At 37.7% G+C, this 15,722-nt stretch overlaps 1 protein-coding gene across 1 annotated transcript in view; it reads right to left on the reverse strand.

Annotated features, from left to right (window-relative positions):
* LOC139734026 (plexin-A4-like) overlaps positions 1-15,722 on the reverse strand; it is a 33,726-nt gene that overhangs the window by 10,824 nt on the left and 7,180 nt on the right. The window contains exons 6-20 of the mRNA XM_071644832.1: positions 15,287-15,419; positions 14,846-15,002; positions 14,437-14,536; positions 13,404-13,515; positions 11,319-11,459; positions 10,360-10,458; positions 9,329-9,422; positions 7,714-7,904; positions 6,315-6,469; positions 4,799-4,910; positions 3,917-4,053; positions 3,315-3,456; positions 2,272-2,511; positions 1,576-1,764; positions 235-457 (exon numbers count right to left, since the gene is read on the reverse strand). Coding sequence (XP_071500933.1) covers positions 235-457; positions 1,576-1,764; positions 2,272-2,511; positions 3,315-3,456; positions 3,917-4,053; positions 4,799-4,910; positions 6,315-6,469; positions 7,714-7,904; positions 9,329-9,422; positions 10,360-10,458; positions 11,319-11,459; positions 13,404-13,515; positions 14,437-14,536; positions 14,846-15,002; positions 15,287-15,419 — 2,225 coding nt within the window. The remainder of the gene's footprint in view (positions 1-234; positions 458-1,575; positions 1,765-2,271; positions 2,512-3,314; positions 3,457-3,916; positions 4,054-4,798; positions 4,911-6,314; positions 6,470-7,713; positions 7,905-9,328; positions 9,423-10,359; positions 10,459-11,318; positions 11,460-13,403; positions 13,516-14,436; positions 14,537-14,845; positions 15,003-15,286; positions 15,420-15,722) is intronic.

Below are 15,722 nucleotides of genomic sequence, written 5' to 3' on the forward strand. Positions count from 1 at the left end.
AAGGAGTCGCTGTTTATAAAAGGTAGATTGCAAGACGTTCGATAATAATTGTTATCATAATTAGAATTATTGTGTTATTATTATTACTATTATTATTATTATTATCATTATCATCATCATCAACATCATCACTGGGACAGAACGTAAGTGAAATGATAAGACTAGACAGTCGTTCTCCAAGTAGTATTCTCTTCTTGCAGTGGTAAATAGTATACTAGTGATTCATGTATGCACCTTTTTGCACTCTTTCCTGGATATCCTTCTCCACAAGTTCCAGTTGATCGGTCGTTGCGTCAAGTCTCTTCTGGGACTTTCTCAGCATGAGGGTCCCAGTGACTACCAAGCCAACAATGATCAGGACCGCTGCCGCACTCACACCTCCTGCAATGGCTCCCACTGGTACGCCACCTTTGTACCTTACGTAGCCGACCTCAAAGACTAGGTTACCATGGTATATCTGACGAACAGGTGACAAGTGAGTTTAACGGTTTAAAGATTCCTCTACAAGGCGGCGATGCCGTGCCCTCCACTTCAGGTCATGCACGAACCATTTTCATCGATATGTATGCTGCTTATGATCACTATTTTACACTTCAGGTACACGTAAATCTACCAAATTGTTGTGTCTTCAAGAGTTTTGCAAAGTACGTTCGCAAAAAGTGCTACGAAATATCAGCATAGTCATGAACTAATGGCTACATCATGCATTATGTCGGTTTCCTTACTGCTTTGGAATATGATACAGTGTTGTGTACTTCGATACGTTACCACAAGTTATATTCCTGATCATAAACAAGCAATCAAAAGAAAGTAGCCTACACTACTAAAATATCAAACCACCTCCCCCCCCCCCCCCAAAAAAAAAAAAAAAAAAAAATCATCATCATCATCAAGTAAACAAAGGAACCCGAGAATGTCGATTTTCAAATGCATTAGTGCATCAGCTTCATGTCAACCATGGGTATATAATATTTTTATTTTCATCGTTGCCTATCGCATCAACAGTGTTAACCCTCTGTGTGCCAAATTGATTACCTTCCCAGCGGTTTGTGTGTGTGTGTGTGTGTGTGTGTGTGTGTGAAATTTGTGCGCATTTAAGCCAATGGCACAGAAAGGAATAACAATATTTATAAGCAATATAAGTCAGTATTTCAAGGAGCAAAAATGAGACTGACTTCGCTGTGTCGATTATTTCAATTGAAATTTATAATGGAGTCACCCCACTAGACCGGCACCCACGAGTCATACAACCCATGGGTTCGACACTGATAGGCAAATAAAGCTCGTGAGTTTGAAACCAGGTAAAACAGCCCACGAGTTCGACAGTCGGTGTTGTTGACCTTGTTAGCTTAGTGTCGAACTAACGGACTATACGACTCGTACCGTGAGCTGTATGACTTATGAACTGTATGACTTGTGGGTGTTGGTCTTGAGACGTGCACCCGTTATCACATGTTAAAACAACGTGATTTTATAGGATGCTACTCTCAAAAAAGATAAAATGTTAAATACTGGAATGCAATGTAATATCAGGAAAGAGTGTCACATCATGAAATGAAAGACTGAGTTGCGTGCCTCAATCGCTGGTAGGTCCCTCGCCGGGCCTTCGCCCAACCTCCCCGATATGCTTCCAGCGCCCGGCTGTTTCTCCGGCACCATGCACGTTAGACGGTCATATTCCAGCAGTTGTATATCACAATAGCCGTCTGAGCCAATGTACACATTTACGTCATCTTTGCTGCTAGCAAGGTCAAGATATAGTCCCTGTATTCAAAGAATACGTAGGAAGGACACATAATGGGTGATAATGCTACACATGTCCATTTGGTTTCCCTTACACATTGAATTCCGCTATACATGTGAATTTGGCCGGGGGTTGTCGCAAACTTGGAAAGGGCTGAGATTGACTTTCAAAGTTTGCGGCAGGACCAGGTAGCAACCGATTAATGATTTCGTCAGCTGGCATGCGTTGTTATAGGGACCAACAGCTGATTTTCAAACAAGAAACTGAACACAAAGCAGATGATGACATCAAACATGTCCACTTTGTACTCAATAATCTGATATCATCACTGACGCTCCTTTCGGATATGAATCTTCTTAATATGAAAAACATGTAACGAAACACTATTTTCAATAAAAGTGATTCATCTGCATCATACAGAACCCAAGGTCTAATTTGTCATTGACTTCTTACAATATTGTTGCCAAGCGCAATGGAAATGATATATTAAAGAAGAACTGCAAAAAAAAAGGAAAAACTCATCTTACTTCTAGATCCAGAAAGCCATTGCCAGCAATCTCGATAATGCCATGAGGGGCTGAGATATTGTAGTACACGGGATCAGGGTGGTATGTAATCTGGTCGTGTTCAATGACGTAACCATCAAGGTCAAACGTCAAATTGGCGACAAGTGCGGAACTTGACCGTTTCTTTCTCGATACCGGCGGTTGCTCATTTGGAAATGATGGGGTGGGGCAAGAAAGACGGGTAGCACTGGCTCCACAGACCTGCAACGTATATGTAAAGAGTACACTTCAGAAAAAAAAAAATATCTAAGAAAGTTTACCAGAGGATTGGTGAGAAACATCGGCAAGTACCATATATTTTTTTTCTTCTTTTGCAAAGAGAAAGAATAAAGAATGCTTTTATAATACACAAGTACACTGGAAAGTAGACTAAATTATAACAGAATGTCGGCGTAGAAACAAGAGAAGGGGACCAAAGACATTATGTTCCAGCTGACAGCTTTTCGAAAAGGGAAACAATTTTATTCAAAAGTTGTCTGACAAGAACCAATACTTTTATTTCCTACCTCTGAGGCATTAGCTCCCGATTCAGGAGATAAGATCACAATCCTTGGTAGCTGAATGAGATCGAATCTCTCTCCATATACTTCAATATCCAGTCCTCCTCTGTTCGAATTAAAGGAACGAAGATCAAATTTTACTCTTCCACGAGTGATTATAGATGACAAAACGTGCAAGAGCGATTTTTACCAATCGACTGAAGGATAAAAAAGGATCAATTTTATGGAGCCTGCAGGAAGCACTCTGAAACTAACAGGCGTCGAACATTGTCGAATGGTAATTACAGTCTGGCGTAAAGGAGGAGAAATACAAAACCTATCAGATCTTCCTCCAAATAAGGATCCGTTTTCCCCTGTCTGTCTCGGAATATTCCTACCGTTAAAATATATTCATTTAAAAGCGTCAAAGTCCTTTACTCCAAAATAAATTCTATAAGACAATTTTCAAAGCGGTTCGCATCTCTAATAGAACACTTACGATAAAATCGTATCGCTCCTGCTCACGTTGCTGATTGTTGGATTTGGCGCGAACGTGAATACACCGGTGGATATCCTCTTATTGCCATCAAACGTCATAATCAGATGCTCCTCCCCTTCTGACTGTGTGCTTCCGGTAGTGCAGAATGCTCCATTTTCTCCAAATATGCTAAAATTCACAAAACCAGTCAAATGTTTGAATTTCTTTTCATTCGGCAGCCCACTTCTAACACCCTTCTATCACAATATAACACGGGCAGTGAGAAAATTACTATAAAGAGAAAAAGTGAATAGGAATACAGAGAAAGAAACAGGAGGAAGAAGAGGAAGGGAAGAGTGTGGTGGAGGAGCAAGGAGAAGAATAAACAATGGAGAAGGAAGAAGTAAGGAAAAATACCAGGAAAATCATAAAGCACACACATACACACACACACACAGTAAAAAAAAAATGATTCCAAGAAAAAAAAAGTTAATACAGAAATCCCCTTAGTCTCGGCATAGCAGAAACAAACGAATAAAATGTTAGAGCACCATGAGTTCCGTTTTTGCTTACAACTTCAAAAGCAGCTCATGATTTGCCCACTGAATACACGTGGTTGGTGATCTTCCCATGGTATCGTGTGACTTACATGCCGGTGCATTCCGTCGTGTCGCCGAAATGAACTGTGATATCCCTTCCTGTGTCCAAAAATGTCCCAAATATCGCGATTCTGGTTCCCCCAGCTATTGGTCCTTTCTTTGGGACGAACTCCATCATTTCTGGATTCTGCAGAGACAGGAATCACATTTCCACCTCAACAATATCCCATCACATGTGAACGATCAGCTCGAAAACAAAGATTTAATGGCGAGCATTTATAACACTCAGACGGTCATCACCTAAAAAAGGTGGTCTATCCGATCTCTTGCCGCCACTTCGAAAACACTCGTGAAGTTCCTCTTTCTTCAATGCCGAGTGTAAATGGAAATTACTTCTTAGTGAGTAGCAAGATACTAATTCTTTATTAGCTAGATCATAGGCCTACATAATCAAGAAGAGAAGGAAGTATAAACACTATATATTGCAAACTGATGCGTTGGTGGTCAAATTTATGACGTTACCCCTTCGCAGCGGCAGGATAGTATAGTAATACTAGTCCCAAATTTTGTGTTATCAAAATTCAAATAATTCCGATTCGTAATTTGTATTCACTTTGCACGAGTCGATTTCGGCACTGTTTGGTAGTAAAGCATACACTGTAATATATAGTAAGAACAATGTGGAGCACAATGTGCCTGGTTCCCCGTAAAGATTGGTTGACAAATCGATCCAACTCGGGAAAGCTATACAAGGAAAAGGAAGGAGATTGGTTTATTCTAGTCTCTCACCAACCAACAACCAAACACATCTTCACTTCACTACTTGACAGAAAATATCTTCACGATATTGACGTCACTTACGAGTGTTAATGAACTGGTTCTAGGGACCCATTTATTTATATCATCCAATCCTATACAGTCTACACACTCACTCTGTATGCGAATGTGTCGCCACTGCTAGTTCTCTCTCCATCAGTCCTTGTTAGAGAAAGTGTAATCACCCCTTCAGTCATGGTGTCCACAGAGCTTGTCAAGCAGCTCACACTATAAGCAATGGAGATAAAGAGTCCGATTCCATTTTCTGTGTAGACCATTATAATTATATTCGATGTGATTTTTATATTCTATGTGAAAATGATTTTTATATTCTATGTGAAAATAAGAGTTGAAGTAAAAAGTTCGATCTCAAAACGAGTTAAGCGTAGGGATAACAACCACTTGAAAAAAAAATTAACCTTATCATCAGATATAGAACAAAAATAAATCTTTTCAGTCTTACTAACTTGTTGCTACACAAGGAATATTCTTGAGGTTAGGACTAAGATTCCTTCTTTCCTTAGATATTCGACGTTGTTTTAGACATTTTTTTGGCCACTGTTTACTAATGGAAACAGTGATTAAAAAATCGAACGATCACATTTGACGCATATGGATAATCAAGTTATATCACAAAACATCTGCCATATATATATGTAACCAGACGACTGGTGACAAGAATATTATATTCTTTAAGTTTCTCTTTTCCCTTTCCCGCGCTGTGGATCACGGGTTCACGGGGTTCTGGAACCTTCCTTTGCAGACTTGTCACGTGGTCAAGCGAGGTCCTGACCCCCTTCTTACCAGCCTTTATTTTATGCTAATTTTAGCGTTAACCAATTCTTTCAAATATGCAAATAACCCCCCCCCCCCCCCAACCGGAAGTCAGAAACACCACTTGGCGACTTATCGCAGTTCGTCCGACGTCGGTATCCTCTTAACCTTTCTTCGCTCCACGCCTCCTATTTTACAGACTCGACTCCCTTCAAACATTCTTCATCTAGCCCCACCCTACTCCAAGGGAGGGTTACATATATATTTTTTTCAATTATGCCAAGAATATACATTGTTCACATTTCTTTTCCAAAACTTCACATTGATTATATTGATTCACATTTTTACACTGGTTGTTTCCATTCCTAACTCACATTCTAGAATTATTTTGACGCACTAGAATATATTTTTTTTTCATGTACGAATGGTATATAATGGCTTTTATTGCAAGTAATCAAACGAATAAGAATGGAATTAACACGTGTGGCAATCATAATGCTGCTTAGATAATGATCAATTGTGTCGGTTGACTCTACTGTTGGCTCTGTGAATTGTCTTTCTTTGACCAAACAGGAAAAGATGAAAACAAAACGCGTGTCGCAATTTCTGTCATTCAGACGCAGCAAAGTAAAAGTGGAAACAAAGTTAAATGAAATTGAATTCAATTGAGTGATAGGGGAGGAATTATTTGAAGACAGTTTATGGCAATATTTCTTTTACGTAACTTTACCTGCAAGAATCTTCAGCCTATTGAAGGAGGCAGACTTAACCAGAAGAAAAAGAAGAAGACCTCTCAAACACACTTAAATTGTCAAAAACATATAATGCGTCATTACAGCTGTAAGTGGAGGAGCCTACCTTCTTCCAGGGTCGTAGAAGCTCTCCATACCCGATAGGTTACACTCGACACCCGCCACGATGATGTTCGCGATATCGAGAAACGTTACGCCAATGTCGGTTCCCATAATTTCGACTCTTGTGTTACCCTCTACTGGTCCTGAGACGGGGAAAAACTGCAACCACACTTTGTGTTACATAATATCAAGGATTCTACCCTGTCTACAGTGGTCGTGATTTATGGAATATTTATATATACAGCGCGCCAAGACAGATAAACAAACATATTCACAAACATCCCTGCGTAAGTGTTAGCTGCGTGATAATTGTGAATATGGCTCTGTATTTTACAATGGAGATCCCAAGGATTGTATTTTGAAATACTTCCTAGGAAGATCTTCCTAAGTCAGAATTGTGTGTGTGTGTGTGTGTGGTATTCTGAAAACTAAATAAGTTTCTTCATAACTTTTTCCTAAACTTAGGAAGAAACTTTTCAGGAAAAAATATGCAAATGAGGATGAATCCTGGGAAGATATTATGCACATTTCTGACGTTAAGACGATTTTCAGAATCCCACCCTCTATATGATCTGCTTCTTGCCCGATGTACACGTCCTTTGGAAAGATGTTCTAACCGTGTCCCTAGTGACCCAAACATAAAGATGGGTATCTGGCAATGTCAAGTAAAGTCCTTAACGAAAGAAGAGTTAAAGGACAAGTTCACCTTCATAAACATAAGGATTTAGAGAATGTAGCAATAATAGTAGAACACATCATTGAAAGTTTGAGGAAAATCAGACAATCCGTTCAAAAGTTATAAATTTTTGAAGTTTTTGTGCAGTACCCGCTGGATGAGAAGACTACTGCAGTGTATGAATAACTTAGATGTCACATGCGTACAACAATATAAGGAAAATACAAAGAGAATTTCACAAAATTCCATCTTTTGAAAAAAGTACACATTCCCCTGACTCGTTACCGAAAAATGTTATGGGTAATATTATTCCCCCTGCCTTTAGAAAGAGGCAAGTCAAGTGCTCTTTAATTATGCGAAAAAAGTGAAAATATGTTGAATTTTCTTTTACATTTTCTTTATACTGTTGTACGCATATGACTCACAAGCTGTAGTAGTCTCCTCATCCAGCGGTTCCAACACAAAAATTAAAAAAATTCATAACTTTTGCATCGATTGTCCAATTTTCCTCAAACTTTCACTGATGTGTTCTACTAATATTGTTGCATTTTCTCAATCCTTATGTTTATGAAGGTGAACTTGTCCTTTAACATTAACGAAGTTATGTAATGATTATTGTTACATCACAGTAACTTTGTTAGTAATTTTCTCACAATCATTGGCATTGTGCATATCAGCTGCATTGATTACACACTGATCAGAACTTCAAGATCAGAAGCAAACTTACATCGATGATATCTGGCGGGGCGCACCGATGACTCTGGCTCTGATTTAGAAAGCTGCTCCGCTGACAGATATCACTTAGTTGAACGTTACAGTCGTCTCCACACCAACCACACCCTAGTTTGGTCGGGGTCACTTCCTCAGAGAGGCACCTACTGCAGCTTTCACCATTCACAGAACACTTGTACAGGGACACTGACAGAAAAATATCGACATGTAGGCCTATAATTATTATATATCTTCGCAAAATAGGGCATCTTATTCCATGTAATTAATGCGACAAACTGCAAAGTATTGACCACCTGAAGACTCCAAACTCTGAAACAATCAAACTGTTCTTCGTTACCAGAATATATATACAGAATGTATGATCATTGATGAAATAAACTTTATTTTCTATAAATTAGCAGGAGGCATAGCATTAATGATCACAACAACTTATCCATGTTTTGTATTTGCGTTGTGACTTGATCTGATTTTTCATAATATACACTCATATTACACAAAGCTATATCATTAGCTTATAGTTCCCATCGATATGATGCGTATATATCAATACACTGTACTACAAATCAACACACGCGACTATGGGTTTCTCTACAATAAAAATAACACAAACAAACATCAATCCGTACATGATATCGAATAGACAAACACAACACTATACATGGATGGCCAAGAATAATTGTTCTCATTTTTTCGCTTGCATAAATTTTAAAAACTGGCAGGATTTTCAACATATTTATGTCGCAATCAATGCTGATAGTTTGTTAGATAAAAAAAAAAAAGCTGTAAGGCAATCTGAATTATGGAATTGTTGCTGCACAATTTATCGTGATAGAATAATGATAATGATAATAATAATAATAATAATAATAATGATAATAATAATAATAATAATAATAATAATAATAATTCACAATATTTATATAGCGCATTATCACATGAAATGTCTCTAAGCGCTACGGGAAAAAATAGAAAAGAAAGAAGAAGAAAGAAAGAAAGAAAGAAAGAAACGAAGAAGAAGGTACAGTTTCAGAGATGGTATGACATGAGACATAAGACCACTCAATAAACAAATAAGTTTTTTACATGGATTAAAAGTAGTCTATCGAGTCTGCTTGTTTTATGCATGCAGGCAAATTGTTCCAAAGCTGAGGGGATGTTGACTGAAATGATCGTGAACCGTAAGATTGGGTATTGATAGGAGAAATTAAAAGTGATTTTTTTTTTTTTTTTACCGCAAGTTTCGGGACGGGGGGGGGGGGGGGGGAGGGTGTAGGTATTCAGTTATTGATTGTTGAAGATGACCGGTGCAATGTTTCTAAAGCATTACAAAAGCATTTGAAGTTAATTCGCATGTATTGCATCATTTTATTTTACTCCAATACTTATGTGTGATTTCAGGGTAATTAAAAGCAAATTATCTCCTATTCCTCAGAGAAAAGTTGGTCTTTGCTATTAAATCTATAAACTTCCTGATACGCCCCTTTATAAATAGCACCATTTTGTCCTCAGTTACACTGATCCAGCCTTCCTTGTACAAAGAAAGGGGATAAGAGAATCAATCATGTACTGTAGAGTTAGGAATGAAGAATGCATAGTGGTTTCATACAAACCTGTAGTTCTACTGATGTCATCAATGTAGTTTGTAGAATTCCAGCGAACAGACACGCTTACGTTGGTTATGAGGACGCTTTCACTGTACGAATACTGCAGTGAGTTAAGATCCGTAAACGTTATTGTTCTTCTGAGCAGATTGACGAAGCGTGGTATGCAAAATGATTCCCACAAACGAGCAAAAAATACATTTTTGCATCATGGATGAATTTTTCTCGAGATTCTTATACCACAAATCATGAATATCGATTAACTGTAATTCATTTTTCAAAATCCTTGGTAATGCTATTTTCTCCTTTTTTCCCTTGTACACAGCACCAAACTACTAAACACCGTTTCATTCTCTTCTTTTAATTTTCGTAACTTTAATTCGATTCAGGTAACTTAATTCGATTCAATGCGATTCTGTCCCAATTTTTCCCTTTCTTTGTGCTGTCCTCCTTGGCTAAACGATATTACAAATAAGATCAATTTGTTTATCTGTGTGAATGTGTTTCCTTCAGTTAAAAATAAGGGAAAATTGCGATACCATATGGTGCAGAAATCGTTATCCCAGTCAAACAAATTGCTTTGATTATCGATAACAATCTACTCCACCTGCATTCACTATGATACGATGAAATTTTGTGTATGTATATGATGCACATGATTACATATATTTCTTTTGGGCACTCTTCTCTTTATTTTTCAAGAAAATTGTTGATTTTGTCATGATAGTTTTATTTGTACAAGGGAAAAAATAAAAACCCTGTGCTTTTACAGAATTTGAATGAACCCTGTGTGGCATGAATATGATATAGGCCTACCTCGTTGATTTAACTGCGATTCCATCTATATAACAATACGAATGACTCATGCCAAACAGTTACCGCTTAGGTACCATAAGTCAAAATTAATGACATAGGCCCCATATTTCATGGTTGCAAGTACTAAAGCTTCTGTGTTTGTTTCTAGATAGAGTAAGGTTTCTTTATGCATTTAATGATAAGAAGTGATAGTGAATTAAAATGAAGAGTTTAGGTATGCTTACGCTTTTCTTGTCACACTCAACGTAACTGTGGTTGAAGCTAGTAGCAGTTGTTATCTGTTCCCCTCCTTCCACATGTAATATACATTCGTATGACTTGACCTATTTAAATAGAAATATAATAATGACACAACCCACATGATGACTCTTAAAAATGCATTGGTAAACATAGTATGATAAAGCAATGAAAGAGTTTAGACTCCTACGACCATTAAGCAAGACATAATCACGTTAACGAGAAATGTGTCATATATAGGAAGAATCTTAACAATGTTGGCAAACTGGACGTTTGTTCAAAATTTTAGTTTCACGTTCAGATAAAAATGTTAACGTCATTCCTAGGTATTCTTATGAGTGACCACTCACCCTCACTTGTTTCTGAGCTCCTTGTTTGTTTGTTTTTTTTTCCTGAACACAATTTTTTGATATTCTGTCTAAAAAGTATCGAACAACATAATGATAAATGAGAGGGGAAAAAACAGAATTTAGTGAGTTCACGTACATGTAATGAGGGTCCAGTTTGTTTTTTTTTTTTTTCGCTTTTGAAATATACACGAAGAACATGAGACGTAAAAACCGGATAACGAAATGGCGTATTACCAGCAATCGCATGATGGCCATTTCAAAAACCCTTGAGTCGCATAGGTGACATACAGATTCAGATGTACCTAGAATTTCCAGATTTGTCTAATTTCAGCTAGATTCTCATTAAAGTGATGCCTTTACATGAGATCGTCCCTAAAAGTATCTCTTTGCTCTAATTTTCTCGTAAGTCACTGATCTATTCTTAATGTGGACCATAATTATGTCATACCTGTGATAGAAAACGCGACTATCGCAAATGTATATAATATATTGAAACTAAATTGAAACGCATTTGGTACAGTTTATTTTATACACCGGATTTACCACGTCCATACTCTATAATGTTGTGTGCGAGAGAGTTTGCCACGACGACATACCTTTGAACTATCTGTTGGAAGATTGCTCCCTCGAAGGGTGTAGGAAGTTTCTACCCCAACTGGTATCAAAGTCTCAGTCTCTACGGGACCAAGGATTTGAGGGCAGTACAGTTGACCTCGGTTTCCCGTCTCAGTTGCTATCTATTTTGGAAATGAGGAGGATAATGGATTGGAATATTGGAACGGGAGGCCTACTGGACTACTTGAGTATCTGAACTATTATGCCTCTTTCGAGAATTCGATGAAATTTCATATACATGTATTGTCATGTGCAGTTGCTAGTAACTGATCAGTGGGAATCAGTGGGATTGCTGGAGGATGATTGTTCCAATCTTTGTGGGATTCATTTAAGAGTACATTGTACATCTATTGTTGTGTGAAATTATTTGCCTTAGAATGGTCTCATATTCAAGTAATCTGCGGTTTTATGTTTCCAGGTTAGCATGCCTGAACAGTGACGGGTCCTTAAAGTGTTCAAATGCAGTGTTCAAATGAACAAAACAGTGATTCTCATGATAGGTACGGACACAAATAGGTATCTTAACATACAAAAATTATTGTGTGTAATTTCATGTGATCCATATTTCTAATGAAATGCCTGATAATGATTGTACATAACCAATCTTCTACATGAACAGTATGTCTCATCTACTTTTAGAATTGTTACACAACTAGCATTTCTTCTTTTTCTGTTTTTATTAATATGCACATGATTAAAAGGATAATTAAGGCACACATGTATATTATGTATACATTTATTTTTGTATTTTTTTTTTTTACATTTTCCTTAACTTTATTTGACCTGCAGGCATGGACCAAAATGCACAGGTGGATGGTAGTGCCATTTCTTGGGTCCTTAGAGCATGCAACATTTCTTTTTGAACCTCAAGAGATTACAACAGAAGTCACCATACAAAAGGAGTGCTTGTTTTACAAGTTTTTTTCCCTCGAATGTTGCTAATACTTTGATCCGTAAACCATGATACAGCATACAATGAAGACATTATACACTACACATATATGGTGCCCATTATTGTACTTGCTGTTCGCCATGACCAAATGTTACTCACAAATGCCGGTTGAGGGAAAGATTAGCTGACATGAATGCTCTATTGTTCTTTCTTGTCTTGTTTTTTATTTCTTGTGAAAGAACATTACTATATTTTCCTTTCTGTATCATCTTGCTCTTATTGGGGTTTGTGGTATGGTAGAAATGTGTCCTGCCTTTGTGCTTCAGGGGGGCATTTCATGAAGCATTTTTGTCTGACAACTTGTCGGACAAATTTGCTCTCAGCCAATCAGATGCAAGGATTTCAGTAGCTTTTAACATTTTGTCAGACGAAATATCTGACAAAATGCTTCATGAAATGCCCCCCAGGTACATGAGTGTTTATTGCACCAAAAATCACAGAGACTTGTCATGCTAGGGGTGATCCATGCCTTGAGGACTGTACCATTACTTAATGGAAACCAGCATCTCTGTCCTTGTCAAGATGCATGGTTGTATCCATGCTATCGCTGCAATAATAAATTAAGCAAAAGGCACTGCTAGCAGTAAAACGCACCCCTACATTTTTATGTCAGGTCACGTTTGCTTAAAAGAATGTAAACCATACACCAATCCTCGAGTACCCCTATGGAAGTTTGGGGTTTTGTACACGTTACAGCCAATAGTAGCAGCTGACATCACCCTTGACAATAAGTTATTACAGATAATTCTTGTTCAATCATCAAAATGTACTGTTCATCAAAGTTTGCCCTGGGCTTTGATCTTTTGATTCAAGCCTTCCACTTGGTGGAACTTTCACACAATACAAATAGATACATCCATTGCTTCATGTTTACACAAGTACATTTACAGATAGGCTGGCAAAGTCCCATTCATTTCCTCCTTTGTATGGTTTTGTTCAACAACAAAAAAGATTCACACACATTTTTATCTTTCGCCAATGTAGTTACTGATGTTATCGTACATTTATATAAAACATACAATTTCTTGTATAATATGCACTTGCAATGCTTGCTGTATCGCGCTCTCTATTAATAATTACCATAGCAACATCGAACGTATATTTCTGAAATCACCTCATCTCCAAACACGATGGTATCACCCTCACAAGACGAGCTGTTGTGTGTACACCTGTTTTCGTACACACACCAGTCACACGGCCAGGGCGTGGTCACACAAGACGAACATCTGCAGAGGATGGCAACATGATGACAGGACTTTTTCACAGGGAATAATTAAAGATGCGTGTATTTCATATTCAAGGTAATGAATGATATATATTATTATTATTATTATTATTATTATTATTATTAATTCGGCTTTCATTCACAAATATCATAGTACATATTTCGAAATTAGAACATACATTGGAGTGGTATGGGTGCACCAGGTTGGACAGCCCTGGTCTGGAAGAGCCAACTAAATGACTTGGGCCCTCAGGCCATCCTCCCCAACCCACCTGGTGCACCCAAAACAGTCAGTTTGCGATATAAAAAAAATACAAATTTCATTAACAGATATGGTACCAAATTGTAATAAAAATTACACAATGTTGATATGAATGAAGGGGGGGGGGGGCAAAAAAAAATCGATCTCGACATGCGGGCCGGGGTAGGGCCTACACATGACACAGTATATGGATGCTTATCAGCATCAACTTGGTACGCCAATTAACAAGACTTTTGATATTCATTTCTCAGTGTAAAGTTGCATTCGAGTATAATTTCATGCGATCAAGAGCACAGTAACAATACTATCAGTGGTCGGTATATCCAGATTTTTATTTTTTATTTATTTATTTGCCATGCATACGATATCTTCGTATTAACGACATTTTTATATCCTACTTTGCTCACTTTTTTTTTCCGGCCAGAGAGTATTCGAGATGACAAATATCGAAAGAAAAACAAGAGATTAAACGTGATTAGAGCAGTAATTCAATCAATATTAAGTAAGAGACAGAAAAGAAAAGTCAAGAGTGTTAAGTACCTATGGCCTTTTCAGTATTTCATGGGAACTGCACAACCTATACATCAAAAAGGAAACTTGGTTGGACTTTTCATAGCGTTCTCGAGAAAGGATAAAGCCTGAGGAAAACACACAACTTACGACGTGTCTAAAGAGCAGTTGTAAAAGTACAGATCTCTGCTGACAAAACGTATTCCAGATTCCGTCGATTTAATGGCTAGTGTTACACGGATGCTGTCATCTGTGTGTGAAAGAAGCGGGTAACTCTAACATCAAACAAAAATGTACATTCGCAGAACTAGCTCACAGCATCACATTTCAGAAAACATTGTTTTTATGAAATCACAAACCTTCCACGCAGGATCGAATATCATTGGATGAAAACTCGGGTGCTGTGGATAGTAGTGAAGTAAGTTGATATGTTGAATGCTTAGACTGAACCCGCGTTTGTTTGTGTTTGTTTTAAGTCTGAAAATATGCAGCAGTCTGATTGCAAATCAATTACAATGCGCTTTGAAGTGATATTACGAACAAAACCAACACCACTTACCGCCGACAGGAATTGGCGGTAGGGCTCCCGCTGGAGGTGACAGACAGCGCAATTCATTTTCATCTACAGTTGCGGTTGTTTCGTACGAATCATCAAAGGTACAGAGATAGTAGAACTCATTCCGCAAATCTGGAAGCTGCTCCACTGTGATGTACAACTAAAATTTGAGTGCATAGAAAAAATCAAGAGACTCGGACATGTTCTACGAAATTGCACATTTTATGCCACTGTATCAGATTAGCAATTCTGAAGGCTTTTTTTTTTCAAATCATCTGTAAACAGATCACACTGTTAACTTCAAACATTGAAACTTTTTTTCAAATTGCAATAATTTCTAACCATCTCTGACAAGTATGACAACCATTTTGTCAGATCTGTCGCATTAGATGTTCCGATTTGAACGAATTTCTTTTCAACACATCGTTACAGCAATATACTTACAGTCTGCTCAGTTTTCTGATACAGTAGCTCGTCCGAGGGATGAACCACGGAGATGGACACACACTGAACTGCGTTGTATGATAACCATCGAGTTAACTGATCACTGGACGGGCATTCATGATACCTCGTACACCTGAACAAGACAGTGCAATGGGACAAGAAAATTATTGCGTGGCACTCAAATGAAGTTCGCAATGATGCCGCAGAAAATTATCGCTTATCACTATACCCTTTGTCGTTGTTGAAGTAGGCCTATAACGTGTTTCAATTAGAGAGTAAATACGGCGATCAAAGCCTTAATGTTTAATAACTTCATAATAACATTGTGTTACGAAGAACGTCTTAACAAAATAATTTCGGTTTCATGTCAGTGACTGTTTGTTCTCGAAGTAAATGAGATCGAAACCCACCTGCTGGATAAGTGCATACCAACTGT

The sequence above is a fragment of the Diadema antillarum genome, unplaced genomic scaffold, assembly GCF_040938485.1.
Source record: "Diadema antillarum isolate AM-2024a unplaced genomic scaffold, OU_Dant_1.0 seq00000507_RagTag, whole genome shotgun sequence".
Taxonomy (NCBI): Eukaryota; Metazoa; Echinodermata; class Echinoidea; order Diadematoida; family Diadematidae; genus Diadema; species Diadema antillarum.